At 31.0% G+C, this 19,416-nt stretch overlaps 1 protein-coding gene across 2 annotated transcripts in view; it reads right to left on the reverse strand.

Moving 5' to 3' along the window:
* The window catches only part of LOC129914147 (homeobox protein homothorax), a 377,750-nt gene that overhangs the window by 149,920 nt on the left and 208,414 nt on the right, over positions 1-19,416 (reverse strand). For both annotated transcript variants that reach the window (XM_055993231.1, XM_055993232.1), the window contains one exon: positions 16,062-16,185. In XM_055993231.1, the coding sequence (XP_055849206.1) occupies positions 16,062-16,185 (124 nt within the window). The remainder of the gene's footprint in view (positions 1-16,061; positions 16,186-19,416) is intronic.

Below are 19,416 nucleotides of genomic sequence, written 5' to 3' on the forward strand. Positions count from 1 at the left end.
CTTTTGCACTACAGAACTTCAGCTTTTGTATAATACCCCAAAAAAAAAACTCATTAAACAAAAGTCCAAATACCATCTAGCTAGTCCTTTTCGCATGTTCCACTCTCTTACTCAGCTGAAAAAAAATATCATATTCATTATATAATTAACACATTAAGCCCTCAAGCAATATTAATCGACGGGTATATAAGCGCAAAAGTAAGGAAAACAAAACAAACAAAAAAAAAAAAACACCAAATTCATCCTAAATTACTTTTTAACGAACTAATGACTTTCTTTACCTTTTTTTTTTGAGGGAGAGTTAGGGGGGCTTTCAGGGTCTCGCATTCGCATTGGCATGGTTTGAGTTTATTTATTAAGCATTTTTTTTTTTTTTGCTGATCTGCTGCTCTGTACTATGCCATTTGTGGCACCCTAAGGAAAACGAAAGGATAAGACATAGAGAATTGTGGGTTATACAGAAAAGCATATAAAAGAGCAACAGGATAATACGGTCATCCTTGAAAATGAGTGAACAAAAAAAAATGTGCTTCTTATTAGGAAAAACACCATCTCTAGTGGTCATAAAATAGAATTTCATTGTGCGAAAAGAGGAGGGTCCAGGTTTTTTTTTTTTGCTATTAGAACAACTCTAACGCCTAAAAGACCACCACCCCGACCGACCAACGACGACCCAAAGTCGAATTAGAAATCCCTTTCGGGGGATTATATTAGATTGAAACTACCTCGTTTCTTAAAGAAATTGAGATCCCGTAAAAACGTTGTTCCTTCTTCAAATTATAGAAGTTTTTTTTTTTGTACTTGGTCTTGATATCTTTAATATAACTATACTATTCGTTCTGGATTTTTAACGCTTACCAAAGGATGATATTTCTGGCCCACTAGGATCTACATACCTATTCCCCCTGAAAATCCTTGCATAAGTTTAGGCGGCGATGGGGGAGCATTGTTGTGTGAGAGAGTGCTTCAGAATTTTTTTCTCTCTAGGCCTCAGTAGTTCTTGATAAAAACAAACGACTGACATTTATTTTTATTAGACTTTCAATGTGAAGTATATGGTATCTTATGTTGCTGCTACTTTCTTAAGGGGTACCTTCTGATCCTGGAAGTTCCTCCACGCACCACACGAAAAAAAAAAAACCCCATCATAAAGGTGAACTCTAAGAGTGCAAAAAGATAGGCCAAGTAAAACTCTGCTTTAGCAGCATAAAATACCAATTTTAGCTTGGGATTTTTATTATAAGGAATGTCTTTATTTATTTTTTGTTGGACTCGTTTTTTTTTTTTGCTTTCTTGTTGTGTATTTTGAGAAAGGTCCTTTTTGCTTTAGTTGGAACAATAAATTAAAGGCAAATTAGGAATTATCTACGATTGTGGGATAATGTGTGTAAAGGAGGATTTTTTTTGGGGGGTTACATATATACCCTAGCCAATGAAAATGAAAGTATATTTATAACTTGAAGCAAAAGGAAGAACAAAAGAAGACAAACAAGAAGTAAAAAAAAAAGAAATCAAGGAAGAAAATGCGAATTAAGTTTTAATGCACCTTCGTTAAATTAGAGGTGACACTTTTTTTTTCTTATTGGTGATTTGGGTTTCGTTTATTAATTTAAGAGGCAAAAGAAAGTTACTTAGAAATTTATGAGACTTTGAGGGTTTGAAAAAAAAAATGAAAGTAAAATGAAGAAAGTTTTCTTAGGTGGAATTCCTAATCATCTTTATATTAAAGTCTTGGCGCAATTTAGATATTTTGGAAGTACTTAATCGCATCTTGTTACCAAAAACTGTGCAAGTTAGTTCAGTATCATTATGATTTCTTCTACTTTTTTCGCTTTCACACCTCAAAAAAAAACCTAACCTCAAAGAAACATCACATAAATCATTTTTTATGAATATTACAAGACCAACAAAAAAAAAAAAGAGGAGTTACTACCATCTTGTTTGATGCCCTATAACTCTAACCAAACACTCATATTCTATCTCATAGAGAAAAGTTAAAACATAAATCATATATTTAATTATATTTAATTACCCATTTTGTCTTTACAAGACAAAAAAACCCATATAGACACCCATGTTTAGATCACTTTCGGCGAACTTTAAAAGGATCATCCATAAGGTTATAAAAATTGAAAAAAAAAAACTCTTAAAACTTGCCTATCACCGTAAATAATTCAAAGTGTTAAGAAGTGGCCCTCATCTTTATACATAATTTGAAACAACATCATCATTATCATCATGTTCATCATCATCCTTGCGATTCTTTGCATCGACATTTAACTCTCTATGATACAACAAAAAGTCATGAAGAAGTCTTTTTTTTTTTGTAAGCCATCATCATCGTCCAATAGGATGAAGATGACTCGGATGAAGTTCACGTCTCCGAAGAGTCTCTCTAAATCTCATCTTAACGTGCATCCAACACAACTTGACTTTTGTCCAATATGAGCGCGCGGCTTTTAAAGATGAGGAAACATATATCCAAAACTACATAAGAAAATACAATAAAACACAAAAAAAAAGGAACTTAAGTTTTTAGAATAGACAGCTCTCAAGCCTCATTCAAGCAAGGCGAATGAAAACGAAAACGAAGAAAACGACCGACGACGACGGATTAAGCACATACCACAAGTCAAGTCAGCCTGTATGTAAAGCTGATTTTTTTATTTTTTTTTTCGATTTTTTTTTTGTATTTAATATTTCAGCTTTTTGATCCAGGCGGCTTATTGAGGAAGAACTCATCTCCATTGCCGACTCAAGCGTGTAATAATAATAAAAAAAAAAAGAATAAAACAAAAAAAAAATCTGCGGGAAAAATGTTTTTTTCAAAAATATGTACACTGTTTGGAGTTCTTCCAAAAGCAAGTCAAAAGGCTTTAAGTAAAGCGCTCTCATATGCGATCATCATCAACTTCACAGCATCAGCCATGCAACACATCTTTTGCACACTGCGCTGCTGCCCGCTCTCTCTCTCTCTCGATCGATCTCACTCTTTTTTTTTTTTACTTGGTGGGGGCTTTTGTGTTAAAGTTGTGTCTTTGTTTTCTCTATCCTTGTTGTGGTATGGTGTTTCCCTGTTCCTTAGACGGAACACAAAACGGCTCAAAGTCACGACACACTTTAAGTCTGACTTTAGCTAAAAATCAGGAGCGGATTCTTAGTGGTGCAAAGTATTGAAACATAAAGGGCCCGATTGATGAAAAGAGGGCCTATATACATAAACTTGTAGAAAAGTGTCTAAGACTCTCGAATTTATGTTTTAAACACTTTTCTACCATAAATATAAGGAATTCAGAGGAAGAAATTTTGAACACTTATTTATACAAATCTTAAAGTTTTAATGCATTGTCTGCTCTCAAACTGAAATTTTTTACACTTTTCAGCAACAGGCCTCATTTCGAAATGTTCAAAATTGTTAAAAAAAAAATTAATCTGAACAGAAAACGTGAGTTTAAAGAAAGAAATCCTTCCCTGGAAATAAAAATGATAGTTACAATTTTTCGGTTCGTCGGTACACAGATTCAGAAGAAGCCACCAGATCAAAAATAAAAAAAAAAAATTCAAAAAGAAAACATCTTAAGTGTAATATGAAGTTGATGGAGGCTTGCCAGCCAAGCCACCGCGCTCGCCACCCCATAGAATTCTCCAAAGATCCATCCAAAGCCGCTCCGTCTTAAACTCTCGCTGTTTTTTTTTTTTTATTTGTTTTTTTTTTTTTTATTTTAAACTTCAAACAGAAAACGAAATCAATGAACGATTTTACTGTTAAGAGAGCATAAAGTGCACGATTGTCTATAATATGTAGGTATAATGTTTGTTTTCTACTTTTTTTTTTTTCAACTTATTTCAAGCCCCCTATAGTATCTTTTGGTATAGGAAAAGAATAGTAAAATTGAAGTTGAAGATGCAAAAGAAGAGCTGGCTTTGAGTTCTATACAACAGAAAAACAGATGGGATGTAGATGATGAAGTTAAAGTCAAAGCCGCGGCGGCTTCTTTTCGTATTTTCTGTTGCATCTTATAGAGACTATTGGTGTTTAGAAGAGGTTTTTGGTCTTTATAGAAAAGTAACATTGTTATTATATATCCATTATGCCGCCCCTTATGGTTTTTTTTTTTTTTTTTGTATAGCTTAGATTTTTTGTAATGCCTCTCTATCGTGAATCACGTGCCCTTCAAAAGGCAACTTTAAAGAAAAGAAAAACCAAATTCATCTTCAAGTACCGAACACAACACAATATGTTTTGTTCAAGTCTCCAAAAAAAAAAATAACTTCTCACAAAACAGAGACAAAACGTGAACCTTAAGTTTTGGTGTTCTGCGTGCCAGTTGTTACCATAGTCAGTGCCATGAAAAGGCTGGAAAATTATAATTTAGTATTCAAATGCCAGTGAGATTGACTTGGACATCATAATTATAGGGTTTTCGTCAAACACACACACACACAAAAAAAAGTATCCCTTTTGCTTTATAAGAGGGTTTTGGTTCTTCTAATTCGATAATTAGACAAGGGGTCGAGATCGGAGAGAGTAAATTAAATGATGGACATATCACGAACAAAAAAAAAAAAAAACTGACCTGCTCTTCTTTTTTTTTTTTTGGTCAAGAAAATTGAAATGGATTTGTAATGGATGGGATTTTTAGACAAGAGAATTTTTTTTCTTCTTTAGTTAGATTATGCCTGACAACTTAAGAGAATGATATCAAAGGTATTTCTTAGAAAGATGATATCTAACAGACCTGTAATTGATTTTTACAAAATTCCATAGAAAGGAAAAATTTTGGATTTTTTTTTTTTTTTGTCGTAGGTGAGTTACAAAGAAGTGAACAAAATTTCACATCAAGATTTGTGTAGAAGAAACCTTTTATCAACATTTTTTTTTCAATTGATAACATACAAACTTCATGTCTCAACAATGTACGAAAAAAAATTATAGAAAATAACAAAAAGAAATAGAACGAAATAGGGAATGGCCCAATATTCAAAAGAACTTTAACTTGCGTCTGTGTAAAAGTATACCAGTTTTCAGCAATTAGCCAAGGATGTTTTTTTTAATGCTTGTAGTCTTATTTGTTTTTGCTGATTCCATGTTAAATTCTAACTAAGATACTACTTAAAAAATTTATATTGTACAGTGTACACTTTTATTGACATCTGTTGCATACATTTAGGAGCCTAACACTAATATTATAAGTAATGTCTAATATATTTCACTTCAAAGGTAAAAAAGCAAATTCTAGAACGCTTTAATCGTCATACATTGTTATTAAAAAAAAAAAAACTTGCATATATAAAGGCGTTGTATGAATGTTATTTACATTTTAGGCATTTTAAATCAAAAACTTCCACTCCTGATATTCAATTTAATTTCTGATTAATTGAATATAAATTGTTTGTATATTTAATTGTAAGTTTCAATCATTTTTAAGCAGATACATTGCATACCTTTAGGCGCATTGCATAGGCATACTCTTCCCCAATTTGTAAATACTTTTCCGCCAAATATCAAATCTATAAATTAAAATAAATCAAATCTTAAATTTAATTTTTTTGTTTAAATTTAATTTTAATTTAATTGCATATCTCAAGGCTATATGAGTAATATTATTGATTTTTGAATTCATTCAAAAACACTATTTTATATTTAAAACCTGTTTAATAGCTTCTCTTTATTCACTTTATTCAATATTTATTGCTCCACTCATCCCTCTTTCACAGAGGGGTAAAAAAAAATTATAACATTTTCAATATTAATTCCCACTTAAACACCCCATAACTGTCACTCTAATCATTCTACTTAAAATCAACTTCTTTCAAACCTCAAGTATCTAAATAAAAAAAAAAACAACAAACACACGGATCAACATCAAACAAAATTGCAATTCAGGATTTGTGTCTTAATTCGATATAAAATTTTTAAATTGTTTATTCGATTCTTATACAACAACAACAACCACTAAGCTAACAAAAATCTAAAAAAGGATTCAAAAAACAAAAAAATATGTTTCGATCTTCAATAAACACCCAACCTTACCAACCTTACGCAAGGATGCAAATAACAATATTTAAAGCGTCTGCATTAAACATACGTTTCACACGCAGGATATTATTATTTTGCTGGTTAAGGCTCTTTGAAGAGATCTAAAATGTTTTTCAAATAAACAAATCAGCAGGATGTGTCTTTTGTAGATTTGGTTTGAAGAGCTGGTGTCAGCTTTAAAAAAAAAAAAAAAAAACCCAAAATCAAAAATAAAGGGGGTGAATTTTAAAATGCACCATTTAAAAGTCGGTATACTATATACCCTTTTATCCTGCGGAAAAGTGATGTGACATTGATTGGAAGAAGGAAGGGTGTCCTTTTTTCTGTGTGAAATTTCCATCAAAGACCAGCACCAGAGTACATCAAAGTTACACAAATAAAAAAAAAGGAAACAATAATACTTAAAAAAAAAAGACAGGAGTAGAAAAAAAAAATAAAATCAAAATTGCTAAACTAACCGTATGAATGGATAAGAAGCCTCAAAGTGTGTAGTTAGCCTCTTGATGTGTGCTTCGAAATGGTGACTGACAGGAAACAGTAACAGTTTTTCCTTGTTTTCTCCCTCCCCCTTTCCCTGTTTTTGAGTTCTCTCGGGTCAGAATTGTAAAAACGCGTGACACGAGAAAATTGTTACGACTTCTGTCGTAGATATAGACTTAGCTTAGGGGTTGCGTTTTTGGCTTCCCAATATCTACGCAAGCAAAGTAGGTATAGATTTTAAAGAAGAACTCTGTGTTGTAATGCGATTAAAAAAAAAAAAAAACTAGAACGGTTACAATTTCCGTTTATTTATTTAAATTTTGTTTCTTTCTAAAAAGATGTTAGGTTTTTGTGTTTATTGTTATTTTTTTGTTGGCTATTTAAATCTATCCGCACGATTGGGTATCCTTAATGTTTATCCTTTTTATATTTAATTTGTTAGACTGATGGGAGTTTGTTGGCTGCTGCTGGTTTAGCTTAAGTGGTGATTGGCATAAGAGATGTTTATGTGACATAAAAATGGTCTTTATGAGGTGATTTTGTCTCAGTGAAGGAATAATAGCAGGGATCCTTAAAAGGATATTTCTGAAGGATGTTGTTTTAGTGACATAAACAATAATTGACTATTTTAAAGGATAAATAGATTCAATTGGAGTCATCAAAGTGATGTTAAATATTTGTATAATGCTTTAAAAGGGATAAAACTTGCATACTTTTAGGAGTTGAAAAATTTCAATGTTTGTTCTTCATTATCTCCCAAAGTATTCAATCGATCTTAAATTAGTTTTCACGGTTTATATGCTTATTGTCTCGTTTGTGTTATTGACTATTTTTTTCAAGTCAAAAGTCAAGATCAAAACTGATACACAATTCCTTTGTAATTTCCAGTTTTTATGTAAAGTCGTAAAAATCGAACAAAAAGATCGAATAATTACTCGGTTAACCTTCAAATGCTACCAATTTTTATCTTCTCCTCCTTTTACTAATATAACTTTAATATTGTAAATGGGGCTTTTTCTGACTCAAAGTACCTCCTATAACTTTTTTTTTTATTATGTAAATATCGGTCTGCTTGTGTGTACTATTCTAGCCACCTTAAAATCTTATTTAGAAAGAATTTATGAATCATAGCAACAATTATCATTGAATTTATATATCTTCTCACCTATAAATACAACCTTTCTAGACACACCAGATACAGTTGTAATAAACCGACCTACAACAACGAAAGAAAAAAAATCAAAACAACAAAAACAAAAAAATACATAAAATGAGTAACACACATTTTTTTTTTTTTTTTTGACCAAGAAAAATTGTAGAACTATTAAAAAGTCGTAAAATATACTGAAACCGAAATGAGTTCGAGTAGATTTTTTTTTGTGCTGTTCTTGTTGGTGTTATCCAACTTAACAAAAAACACACTAACCCATACTATACGCCAAGAAAAGTCATAAAATTAAAGATCAAAAAAATATTCATTTGAAGTTTTTTTTTTATCTCGTATTTTTTAATAGCACGTTCTGTATTATTGATTTTGGTGTATCTTTTTAATCTTCTAGGATGAGAGTTCAATAAAATAAGAAACAAGAAAAAAAAAACACAAATCACAAAAGAATAAGGAACATAATTTTTTTACGATAAAAAAAAAAGTGAAAATCGTAAAAATATTTTCGTACTGGATTAATATATCGTAAACAAAAAATTACTACTTACTGGTTTCGGAATGATTTTGTTTTATTTTAAGAATTTGCAAATACAGAGGATTTTTTTTTGGTAGAAATTAAAATTTTTCTGGATTTTATTATTTAGGACCTATAGTTGGCCAGGTAAAAACAAATAACGAATTAAATTTCAAATATAACAAGCAAAACGGAGCTTTTATAGTAATTCAACAGTTGGGACTTTAAAATTTTCATTTTAGAGTTTCAGTGGAATATTATGGACCCTGCGCCAGTGGCGTAGATAGGGGGGGGATCAGGGGGATATATCCCCCCCCCCATCGGGATCGATAATTGTGCAGTATAAACAGTCATGAATAAATAAGTTGAAGAAGCGCACTTTGAAAAAAACGCTATGGATTTCGAGTTCTTGTTTAGCTTAAAGGTTATAAATATGGTTTACCAACTTTCGTTGCCATTAAGTCGGTGTTTCAAAGAGTGAATTTAGACTAGGTCCAAGCAATGGAGCTCGCTAAAGATTTAAGGGATCAACTAAAAATTAAACGGGCAGAAGACGACTCATTTTCGAAAGTTTTTTGTATATGGGCAAAATTAGCTGAAATCCTTGACATAGGCGTTAAACATAAGAGAATAGTGAAGCGACAAAAGAATCGTTCGAACCCTTCGGTTCAAAGTACAGTAAAGAATATTTTCGTGTTACTGTTTTCAATCTTTATCTCGATTTCTATGTAATGGGCCTTAGAGAAAAATGTACAAACCATGAAAACACACTAGAAGGGTTTCCGGTTCTTTCTAAGGATTCTTCGTCTGAAATAGACAAAGCAGCTAAAAAATTTAATGAAACTGTTGAGTTTTACCAAAAACTAGACCACATAAAATAGAACAAAACCAATAAGATTTCCTTATAGTTTTCATCCAAGAAGGAAATATTATTTAAACAATCGGAATTTCCTAATTGTTTTACCGACTTCCAAAAAGGAGGAGTTAATCAATTCGTCTGTACTTTTTTTTTTGTGTTTGTCACCCCATAACTTTGGACCGAGTGAACCAATTTTGATAATTCTTTTTGTAGGTATTGAAAAGCTGGTGCCTGTTCAGTACTATTAGAAAAACCATAAAACCCAGTTTTGATCCATGGAAGTCGGTTTTGTTTTTTTAATAAAAAACATACGATCATGTACGGGATCACCTATTCCAACTTACTATAGAAATATTGGTCACAATTTTTGTTCTAGGGTAAATTAGGGCATTATGGCATACCTAAGCACAAACTCAAATATCTTTACTACGGACTACAATTTTTACTTCAATCATTTTTTTTAATTAAATTTCATAAAAACGTAACATAAATAAATTATTTAAGAATAAAAATTCAAGCTTTTTAACAAAAAATAAATTAATTAAAAAATAGTCCAAAAAAAACCATATTGCCCTATGTACGGGCAATATGGCGAACCCCATTTACTTCGGAACCCTTTACTTTTTTTACGTATATTCAGCATTTCTGAAATATAATTGTTAATAAGTTTCATAAAATTAACGTTAAATTGAGGTTATTTTCAAATTAAAAAAAATGCAGAGTTACTTTTGAAATTAGTTTTACATAAGGGCATTATGGCGCAGTCGGGTATAATATAGCGCCATAATGCCCTTATTGCATCTGCGCCATATTGCAAAATATACACATATTCACAAAACTCCAAAAACTAAACACAATTCTTACTTCAGTTAAAATATAACAAGTGATATAACCAAACCAAAACTGTACTCTGCGTTTCACTCTTTACAACAAACACGTGCACTGTATACTTACCGAGATACACACAAACAAAAACAAAGATTTATTATATTGGAACCCAGAACCGGTATTTTTTTTTTGTTTTCTTTTTTGTTTGGCACAAAAATAATAGCACTGACCTGCGATCGTCACAAGGCTAGTGTTCGACGAAGGCCAAAGTTTCTGCATTGGTTTTATTTAAAAGTGAGTATTGGAAGTATGGTAGTTGAGAGGTGCGCCATAATGCCCGGTGCGCCATAATGCCCGAAGTTACCCTAGTGCCAAGTTGGAAAAAATATGAAATTTTTACAAAAAATTTTGAACGATTTTATACATGAAAATAATAAGAAATCTCTATGGAAAAACCTTATTAATTGTTGATATTAATAATAATCCAGTCAAATAAGGGTTTAACCTCGGAATGAATGTTAGTAGAAATTTTTTTTGCTCAATATCTTCCTTTTGCCATTCTATAACATATCTCAAAAGTCTAGAAAAATCTCATGTCCGCTTGTCGCGATTTCAAGGTCAAGTCGCGAAATGGAGATTTAAAAATAGGCTATGGTATTATATACACATATGATACATGATTTCAAGGTATTTTTTAATGCTTATTCCAAAAAATCTAAAATCAAGACAATCTGACGTCTCTGGAAAAAGTTATACCTGTTTTTCATCTGTCAACTCATATTATTATAACAGTTGCAAACTTACTGCCGAAAAACCCTTAAAAGTTATGGTAGATGAACCAAATTTTGCATGAAGATTTTAGAATTCATCATTATTAAAAATCAAAACAATCTATTACAAATAATATATATAACTACGAAATAATGGTATTTTTTGATGGAGGGGCAAATTTTAGGATATGCACTAAAGAAGATTCTTGTTCATCTTAGGAATAAGTGCTAGTAGGCTAATTTTTTCATTTTAATCTTTGTTTGGATATTCTTTAACTACCCTCAAAAATCTAAAAAAATCTCATGTCCGCAAGTCCTGATTTTCTTGGTTTGAAAAAAGGGTGCAGATTTTAAAAAATTAATAAGAAAAGTTTAAATTTTTATATGTATACCAACATAGGCGACATGATTTAAAGGTATTTTTTAACACTTATTCCAACAAAACACACAAACAAGTCAACCTGACCATCCCTGAAAAGTAATGCACCTTATTCATGTTGATCTGACACAAATATCTAAAGTGTAGTTTTTCAATTTTTTAAAATCTGCACCTTATTTTCAAACCAAGAAAATTAGGACTTGCGGACATGAGATTTTTTTTAGATTTTTGAGGGTAGTTAAAGAATATCCAAACAAAGATTAAAATGAAAAAATTAGCCTATTAACACTTATTCCTAAGATGAACAAGAATCTTCTTTAGTGGATATCCTAAAATTTGCCCCTCCATCAAAAAATACCATTATTTCGTAGGTATATATATTTTTTGTAATGGATTGTTTTGATTTTTAATAATGATGGATTCTAAAATCTTCATGCAAAATTTGGTTCATCTACCATAACTTTTAAGGGTTTTTCGGCAGTAAGTTTGCAACTGTTATAATAATATGAGTTGACAGATGAAAAACAGGTATAACTTTTTCCAGAGACGTCAGATTGTCTTGATTTTAGATTTTTTGGAATTAGCATTAAAAAATACCTTGAAATCATGTATCATATGTGTATATAATACCATAGCCTATTTTTGCTAATTTTGAAAATCTCCATTTCGCGACTTGACCTTGAAATCGCGACAAGCGGACATGAGATTTTTCTAGACTTTTGAGATATGTTATAGAATGGCAAAAGGAAGATATTGAGCAAAAAAAATTTCTACTAACATTCATTCCGAGATTTACCCCTTTTTTCTCCTTATTTGACTGTATTATAAGGTTTCTTCATAAAACAGTTCAATAAGCAAATCTGTTGGTATTTAGGTGCCCCTGGTCATATTTTTCTCTGTGTGAAGAATTAAAAACTCAGAAAAGATATTTGATCAGAAGGAAAAATACTTCCTCTATGAACTCATTGAAAGTGCTCGAAAGCTGCACCGAAAAAAGTTGTCCTGGTATTTATATTTTAATAAAGATATTAGCTACACTGCTGGTTTCTACGTCAACTACCGAAAGAACTTTCTCCAATTTAAAGAGAATAAAAACAATACATTATTAAAACATAAAAAAAAATTTGCGAACTAGGTCTATCCCCCCCCTTAGCAAAAAGCTATCTACGCCACTGCCCTGCGCACATAGGAGTATTCTGGTCGAAAAGCTGGACAAAAGTCGATTTTCTAAAAATCAAAATTTTGAATTAAAGTTTTTACAAAGCGGATGCTAAATATACATGGGATCATACAATGCACTTCTTTTTTTTGTGGTAAAGTGTTTGGTGTGTCAAAACAAGTTCAAAGTCAGCTGTTTATTTTCTGGAATTTTTTTTGTAATTTTTGCTGATTTGGTGAGTATATTTAGAGATTGATTGTGAGCAAGTGTGCTTTTAAACATTAAATTTTCATATGAAAAATACAATTGCAGGTATTGAATAATAATTAAAGAGTAGTTATGGAAATACTAAATTTTTTTTGTTTGAGTAAATGACAGTGGGAAAAGAGTCTGCCACATATAGATATTTTTATTACTTTTTTTTAAAGTCTAAGTGTTTTGTTATAGTATTCCCTCCTATTTTGCTTCGATACATAGATTTATGATAACTTTGACTATTCTTTAAATTTAATATCAAAAAATTGGGTGCGATTTTTTGCGATTAACAAAATAATTTGCGAGTGAAATTTTCACTTTTAGAAAAATCACTCATACGCCCTACGTTTAATTTTAACTGGTTGTTAACATTTTCCAGAAATTTTTTTATTGATATTAATGCATTTGGATTCACTAAGCCTAAAAATCACAATGGTTCCATTCTAGAAGGTCTAATATTTTAGATATTTATTTTTTTTACATTTTGGGTGTATTAAATTTCATACTATTTTTTTAGTTTTTCTTCTCACAAGCGTTTTTAAAGTTTTGCTGAAAAAAAATTACTTCCTTGCATAAATAATAATTTTTAGCAAAAATAATTACTTTTACTTCAAAAAATAATTTTGTCCAGGTTTTTGATCGAAATACTCCTATGTGCTGCGGCTAATATGGATCACACAGATTTGCAATTTCTCTAAGTTCAATTTTAAAAACCTTTGTATTAATTAAGGTATTTGAAGAGGTCTCGATCTGTTATTATTATATAGCTTCAATTAAAAACCATGTACCTACTGCGGGTAATATGGACCACCATGTGAAAGGATATAAGGAACTATTTAGGTAATGATGATTAATTTTTATGGCATGGTTTTATAAAAAATGTGATCCATATTTGACCTCGAAAGATCTGAAAAAAATCTGTCATCGTCTAGGTAGCTTAAAAGATGTAATACTTGTTACTTTGAAGGTCTAACCATAAAAGCTAAATTACACCGACGATATTGGCATAGTCGGAAAAACATCGATTAGATATCGGTGGAGCTCTTTTGGTTTGAGGAAAATTGAGGTCACCAATAAATACAAACTTTTATCAAGAAAGGACAAGCTTGTGGTGTTATAGACAGCAATTTTCGGTACCTGGTCTCCGCTAATAGTTCTGACGATAGCAGTCTTGAATTAAAAAAAAGAAAAGCTATTGGCTATTTAAAAAGAATGAATATTTTGGTCCGAAAAACTAGAATCTATTCTTGAGTGACGTTACAATACACAAAAAACCCGATGAAGGTATTTCTTGAATGTAAAGGAACTGAAATTTCACAATGCTCGAAGCCTTCAAAAGAACTTCTGAACGAAATATGAGAAAAAAAAGTACACCCGAAGTTCATATTTGACCATTGTTTTCAATTAAGGTAGGTCAGAATAATCGCATTAAGAGATTTAATAGATTCAATAATTCCCAGAAACGAAAGAATCAAGAAAATTAAATTGTTCAACTAAAAGTGTCTCCAAAAGACTCACCAAAAAAAGTTAAACTTACCAAAACTCAATTTCCCATCATTGCCTTCTTTAAATTCAGATTCGCACATTTTTCCACTTTCTCTTATCGAATTTCCCACTTTTTGTCTGTCAGAAGGATTCAAAATGCGCAAAAAATTCTATAACAAGGAGCCAAAAGTCTGTTCTTTTTGTTCAATGGTGGTTATTATCTTTGTTTCAATAAAACGCGCAATTGAAACACAAAATTCGTGTAACAAAAACCATTGATAGCAAAAGTATAACCGAGTCGCGTTCGTGTCAGGATGACAAAACACAGAAAAAAAAAGAAACAAGGATTCCTATCTGTCGTATTTTTTCGTCAGGACTACGGGTATAAATACGCGAATGAATTCAAATGGAAAATATCGCATTAAAAATTATACCCATTGAGTGCACTTTGGGTTTTTTTTTTTTATACGATTGAAGGATGCGTTGTTGCTACTAAAGCCAACAGTTACTGATTTAATTTAATTTTTTTTTTTAATTTTTGTATTTCCTGTATAAATGTCCTTTTTTTTCTCATACTTCCTACCTAGCATAGTATTCAAAATTGTAATGCGCATTGTGATTGTGGTCCAAAAAGAACAGAAATTCATCAGCAACCCCTCAAAAATAGAAATACACAACAACTCAACTCATCAACCCTCATATCCTGGCAATGATGATAAAATAGCTATAGAATTCCGCCGGAAAAAGCAACGTTCCATGGATTGTTGCTGCCACTCTTCTCTGTATTCTGTATTACATTTCCCGATTGATTATAATTTTGTTGTTGTTGTTGTTGTTGTTTTTGAAAAATAATGGTTAAAAGTCGAAATTTACTGGTGTTGCTTGTTTGTCAACTGCGAAAATTTTATATACAACACAATTTTGTATACATTAGATCTTTCTGACTTGATGCTTCTGATGATTTTGATGATGATGATGATGAGCAAGGTTATATGGGGTAGTTTTTATAGACCGGTGTGTGTTAATAAAAAAAAAAAAATTCACCCTTCGTTACAATGTTTTTGATAATAAACCAAAAAGAAGAAATCCATCTCATCGTCATCATGGAATTGACGAATGATGAGACTACTGCATAAGAGATGCGTCAATTCGTCAAAAAATTTAAGGGTTGTAAAAAAAGTTCTCCCCATCTCTTTCTTACTCTCACACGAATGATGCTGACAAAAATTCACCCCAAATTTGTTCATATTGACATCGATGGAAAATGTGAGGAAATGCGCATTAAAAATTTTATATCTTGTATCAGGATTCATAGAACATCCATTGAGATTGCTCATAAACGCTCGAAATGACTTGATTTTTTGTTCGATAAGTGTTTGGTGTGGTTACTTGGTGAAGAAAAAGGTTAACTTTTTATAGCCCTTCCTTTTGCATCTTTCTCTGCCAAAGACAGATTTTTTTCAAAAAAAGGGGTGTTATTGAATAGATGCAAAATTGTTTGCGGGGAATAACTGCCAGTTATTTCAACCTAAATTCGTTGTTATTCATTCAAGAAGATACAGTGAAAAAGGATTGTATAGATACTTCACACTTTATTTTTTAGATGCAACAATGGTTGATTTTTTTTTGTTCATGTGTGTGTTGTATTAAATTGAGAGTATGTCGAATCTAATCAAGTTCAAGCATAAAGTTTTATTCATTTTCCATAGAAACCATATATCTCTGATATCAGAAGCAGCTGAAGTAGAAAATATGAATTCCCTCTTTTACCAAAAAAAAAAAAAAAGGTATGAAAAAAGGAAATTTTCACCCCTCTAACACCCATGGTGACAGATTTTTTTGATGATATTTGGTTGATGGTGGGTACGCGATTATATAAAAATAATAATAATAATATTTCAACTCATATGAATACACACAAAATATTATGAATACAAAATTACAACATTTTTTGTTGGAAATTTATGGATTTTATTTTTCCTGGCTTGGAGATGCAACGATACGATATGAAGATTTACGATATTGGATTTTAATTGAGTTTTTTTTTTTTTGTTCGATAAGAATCGGTAACATATTATATTTAGAAAGGGATAATCTTAAGAATAATTTTATATAATAATGACTTACCGGGATCAGATGTGTCTAATACAGGTGCCTGTTGTGATAATGGTCCAGGTGTACTACCAGCGCCCGGCGATCTAGCATCATCGTTCATAGCGCCGCCGTATGACAGGGATGAACTAGGAGGCCGCTATTATTTTAGAAAAAAAAAAGAAAAGAAAAATTATGTTTATTAGTTTTGTTTTGTAAAACCAGAATTTTGATTTGATAAAAATTAAAATTAATTACTTGCATATTTAATTTCTTAAATATAAATACAAATATCTTTCTAAATTTAGTTTTTTTAGTAAAAATTAAACAGATTGTTCTACGAATCTCTCTTCTTGCAATAGTTTTCTCAGATAAAAGTAGCCAAAATGTCAGCCATCTTAAAGCTGGGGAATGACTTTTTAACATTTGAATATTGACTAAGCAATTTTTGAAATTTTAGTTTTAGAAATTGTTAAAAAAAGAACAATATCACCTATTTCGCCAAATAAAACTGATACTTTCGAAACATAGATATACTTTGTGGAGACACGAAAAATCTTGACGGACCAAAAGCCTAGATGGTCAAATTAATCTCGCTGGCATTTTTTAATGATTTTTGAACGATTTCGAAGAAGAATTAGGTAATTCAGGAGGTTTTCTTAATTTTCTTTGGACTTTTTACTTTTTCATTTAGAAACTGCAAAGTTAGTTTAAATATAGCTAGAGTTATGATTAATTGGCTGTCAGTCCTGAATTAGTTTAAGATGAGGAGCAAGATATTTAGCTAAAATGTTCATTTAAGAACTATTTTGTTCAGCGATAACGTTTTCAAGAGTTTCTTTCTTTCAGAAAAATTCCCAGCCTTCAATTTTTTCAGTAGGTTAAACGCACAGAAAATTGTTAGCAATTTGTCGGATTTGGTAAGAATAGTCAAGTCCTTCCACAATTTAGTATCCGTAAAAATATAAACCACTCTCCCTTCTCCTTCAATTACTCTATTTAAATAAATATGTCCCCTTCTCAAAAAGACAAACTATTCTACCCAAATCAATTTAATTAGCTAATAAAATGCCAAAAATTAGTCACAAAAAAACAAAAGCAAAAATTCAATCGTTAGTGTGCTCCTTGATAATATTATTGTGTATGCCTTAATTCGTTCGTTGCGTCCTTTTTATTCCATGCAAGTTGAATATTGCAAAAGAACATGCAACATTTTTGAAAAAAATGTGACGCGCACATTGTTCTAATATACTAAATTAAGCGTGTCAAAAGCTCATTTCACTTCCATCCATCGCGCTCCTTAAAAAAAATTGTGTGTTTTTTTTTTAATATCGATAAACCTCTATATAACAACTTACAACCATGAGGATATTTAATATTTAATAAAATATCTAAAATAAGGACTTAATCTTGACTGTTATAATGGCTTTGAAATGGTATTAGGTATAGAAGAAGATACTTCTATAAGATAGATAGATAGATCCATACATTAGATAATATGTCAAGTTATTCTTAGATTAGAACGAATAAAAGGATAAAAAGGATATGCGAAAGAGAAAAAAATTCCACTTTACTTCAATTAAAGGACTTATTACATTCTGTGTATATTACACTATGGGATTTCTTCTTATTCCTTTTCTCTACTCTCTCTAAAGATACTTAAGATAGATACACCATAATGAAAAACACGCCATTTGTGCGCTTTCGCTCCTCTCTCTCGACTCTAGGTGTCATAAATCACCAGGACAAATTTAATTACTGAAAAAGGATGTCGTCTCGTTTCTCTCTAACGCTTTTTTTTTTTTGTTTTTGTCATCGTTGTCGTTTGTTATAAAAAGATATAAGACAACCTAAGCTCTCTTATTCGTATCTAAGTGTTGTACCAAAACCAACCCAAAGTCACCAAGGAGTCTCTTGTTTCCCCATGGGGCGGCATAAGATGACTATGAAAATGAGAAACAAAGGTATATACTACTTGCCACCTGCCACTTTTTTTTTGTTGGATAAAGGAGGTATAGAGGTAACCAAGTCACACAAGAAAATAAGGTAAAATAATTTTGTATTGTTAAATCCGGCGGAGTATCTTATATATTTTAAGTAAATTAAGCAGAAGGACCTTTATGAAAAAAAAAATTAAAAAAAAAAAAATAATATAAAAAACAAGGATAAAAAAAAATGTGGGTGTAATTTGAAACTCTTTAAAACCCGTAAAAGGAGCAAAAAGTGATCTCGTGCGCACGCGGATAAAGATCGTTTTACTTCTTTGAGTATAGTGGCGGCAGCGGTGTCGGCTTTGTAACTTTTTCAAAACCTTATCGAATTTCGGTATGGAATTTTTTCCTTAACTTTATAAGTTTTGTTTTTTTTTTTTAACTTTTTTTTACGGAACTTCAAGGTGTACCTATTTACACTTGCCGCCTTGAAAAAAAAAGTATCTATGGTTTGGTGATTTTATCCTTGATGATGATGGTGCCACATCATCTAAGAATGCGACCGAAACATAATTTGTTTCACTTCGGTAGCACTTTGGTGTTTTGTTGTTTTTTTTTTTAATTTTATTTTATTTTTGTTTAGGATAGTTCCACTTCTTGTTTGTTTTTTTTTTTTTGTATTTTTATGGTCAATCGCTTTACTTTTATGACCTCGCTCAAAACTCAACAACAACCTCTCTTTTCTTTCTATCTCTCCAAGGGGCTAAAGCGATTTAGTAGATTTTATTGCTAGTCTGCGGTAGATAGATTCTTCTAATCAATTTACGACCATTTTGTCTTGTTTGTTTTGTTGTTGTTTTGAATGGTTTTTTGTCTGACAATGTGATGGTCACGGTTGAAGTGTTTTATATGAGTTAACTTTACCTTCATAAGTTTATTACCTTTATGCCTAACTTTATAACGTCTAATTCCCATCATCGTTTTTTGGGTGGATTTTTTTAGAGTGGGTGTTGGTTGTTAGTATTTTAAAACCTTGGACAATGAGTTAAAACTATTTTATTTCATTTGAGTATTCAAAACATGTTATTAAAATTGACAAATGTCTTGTTAGAAACGTGAGACTTTTTTTTTTGAAATTTACTTGTTACCTTTATTTCCGGTCTAAATTTTTAAGAACTATTTTTTATTGCCAAAATAAAAAATAATAAAATTGCCTTGAAAGGGGCGTAATCAAAAAAACTCCTGAAAATCCCAAACACTTCGTGATCTCAAAAACCCTAAATTGACCAAACTCGAAAATTCCGAAAACACCAAATCCAAAAACCAAAAAGTTTCTGTGAGATTTAAGGTTTCTTCGTTTTGGGTTTTCGAGATTAAGGATTTTTGATTAGATAATATTTTAATTATAGGGTTTTTGGGAGTTCTTTTCATTGAAAACTCTTTTTAAATTTTTAAAGATA

This window comes from Episyrphus balteatus, chromosome 3 (genome assembly GCF_945859705.1).
Source record: "Episyrphus balteatus chromosome 3, idEpiBalt1.1, whole genome shotgun sequence".
Taxonomy (NCBI): Eukaryota; Metazoa; Arthropoda; class Insecta; order Diptera; family Syrphidae; genus Episyrphus; species Episyrphus balteatus.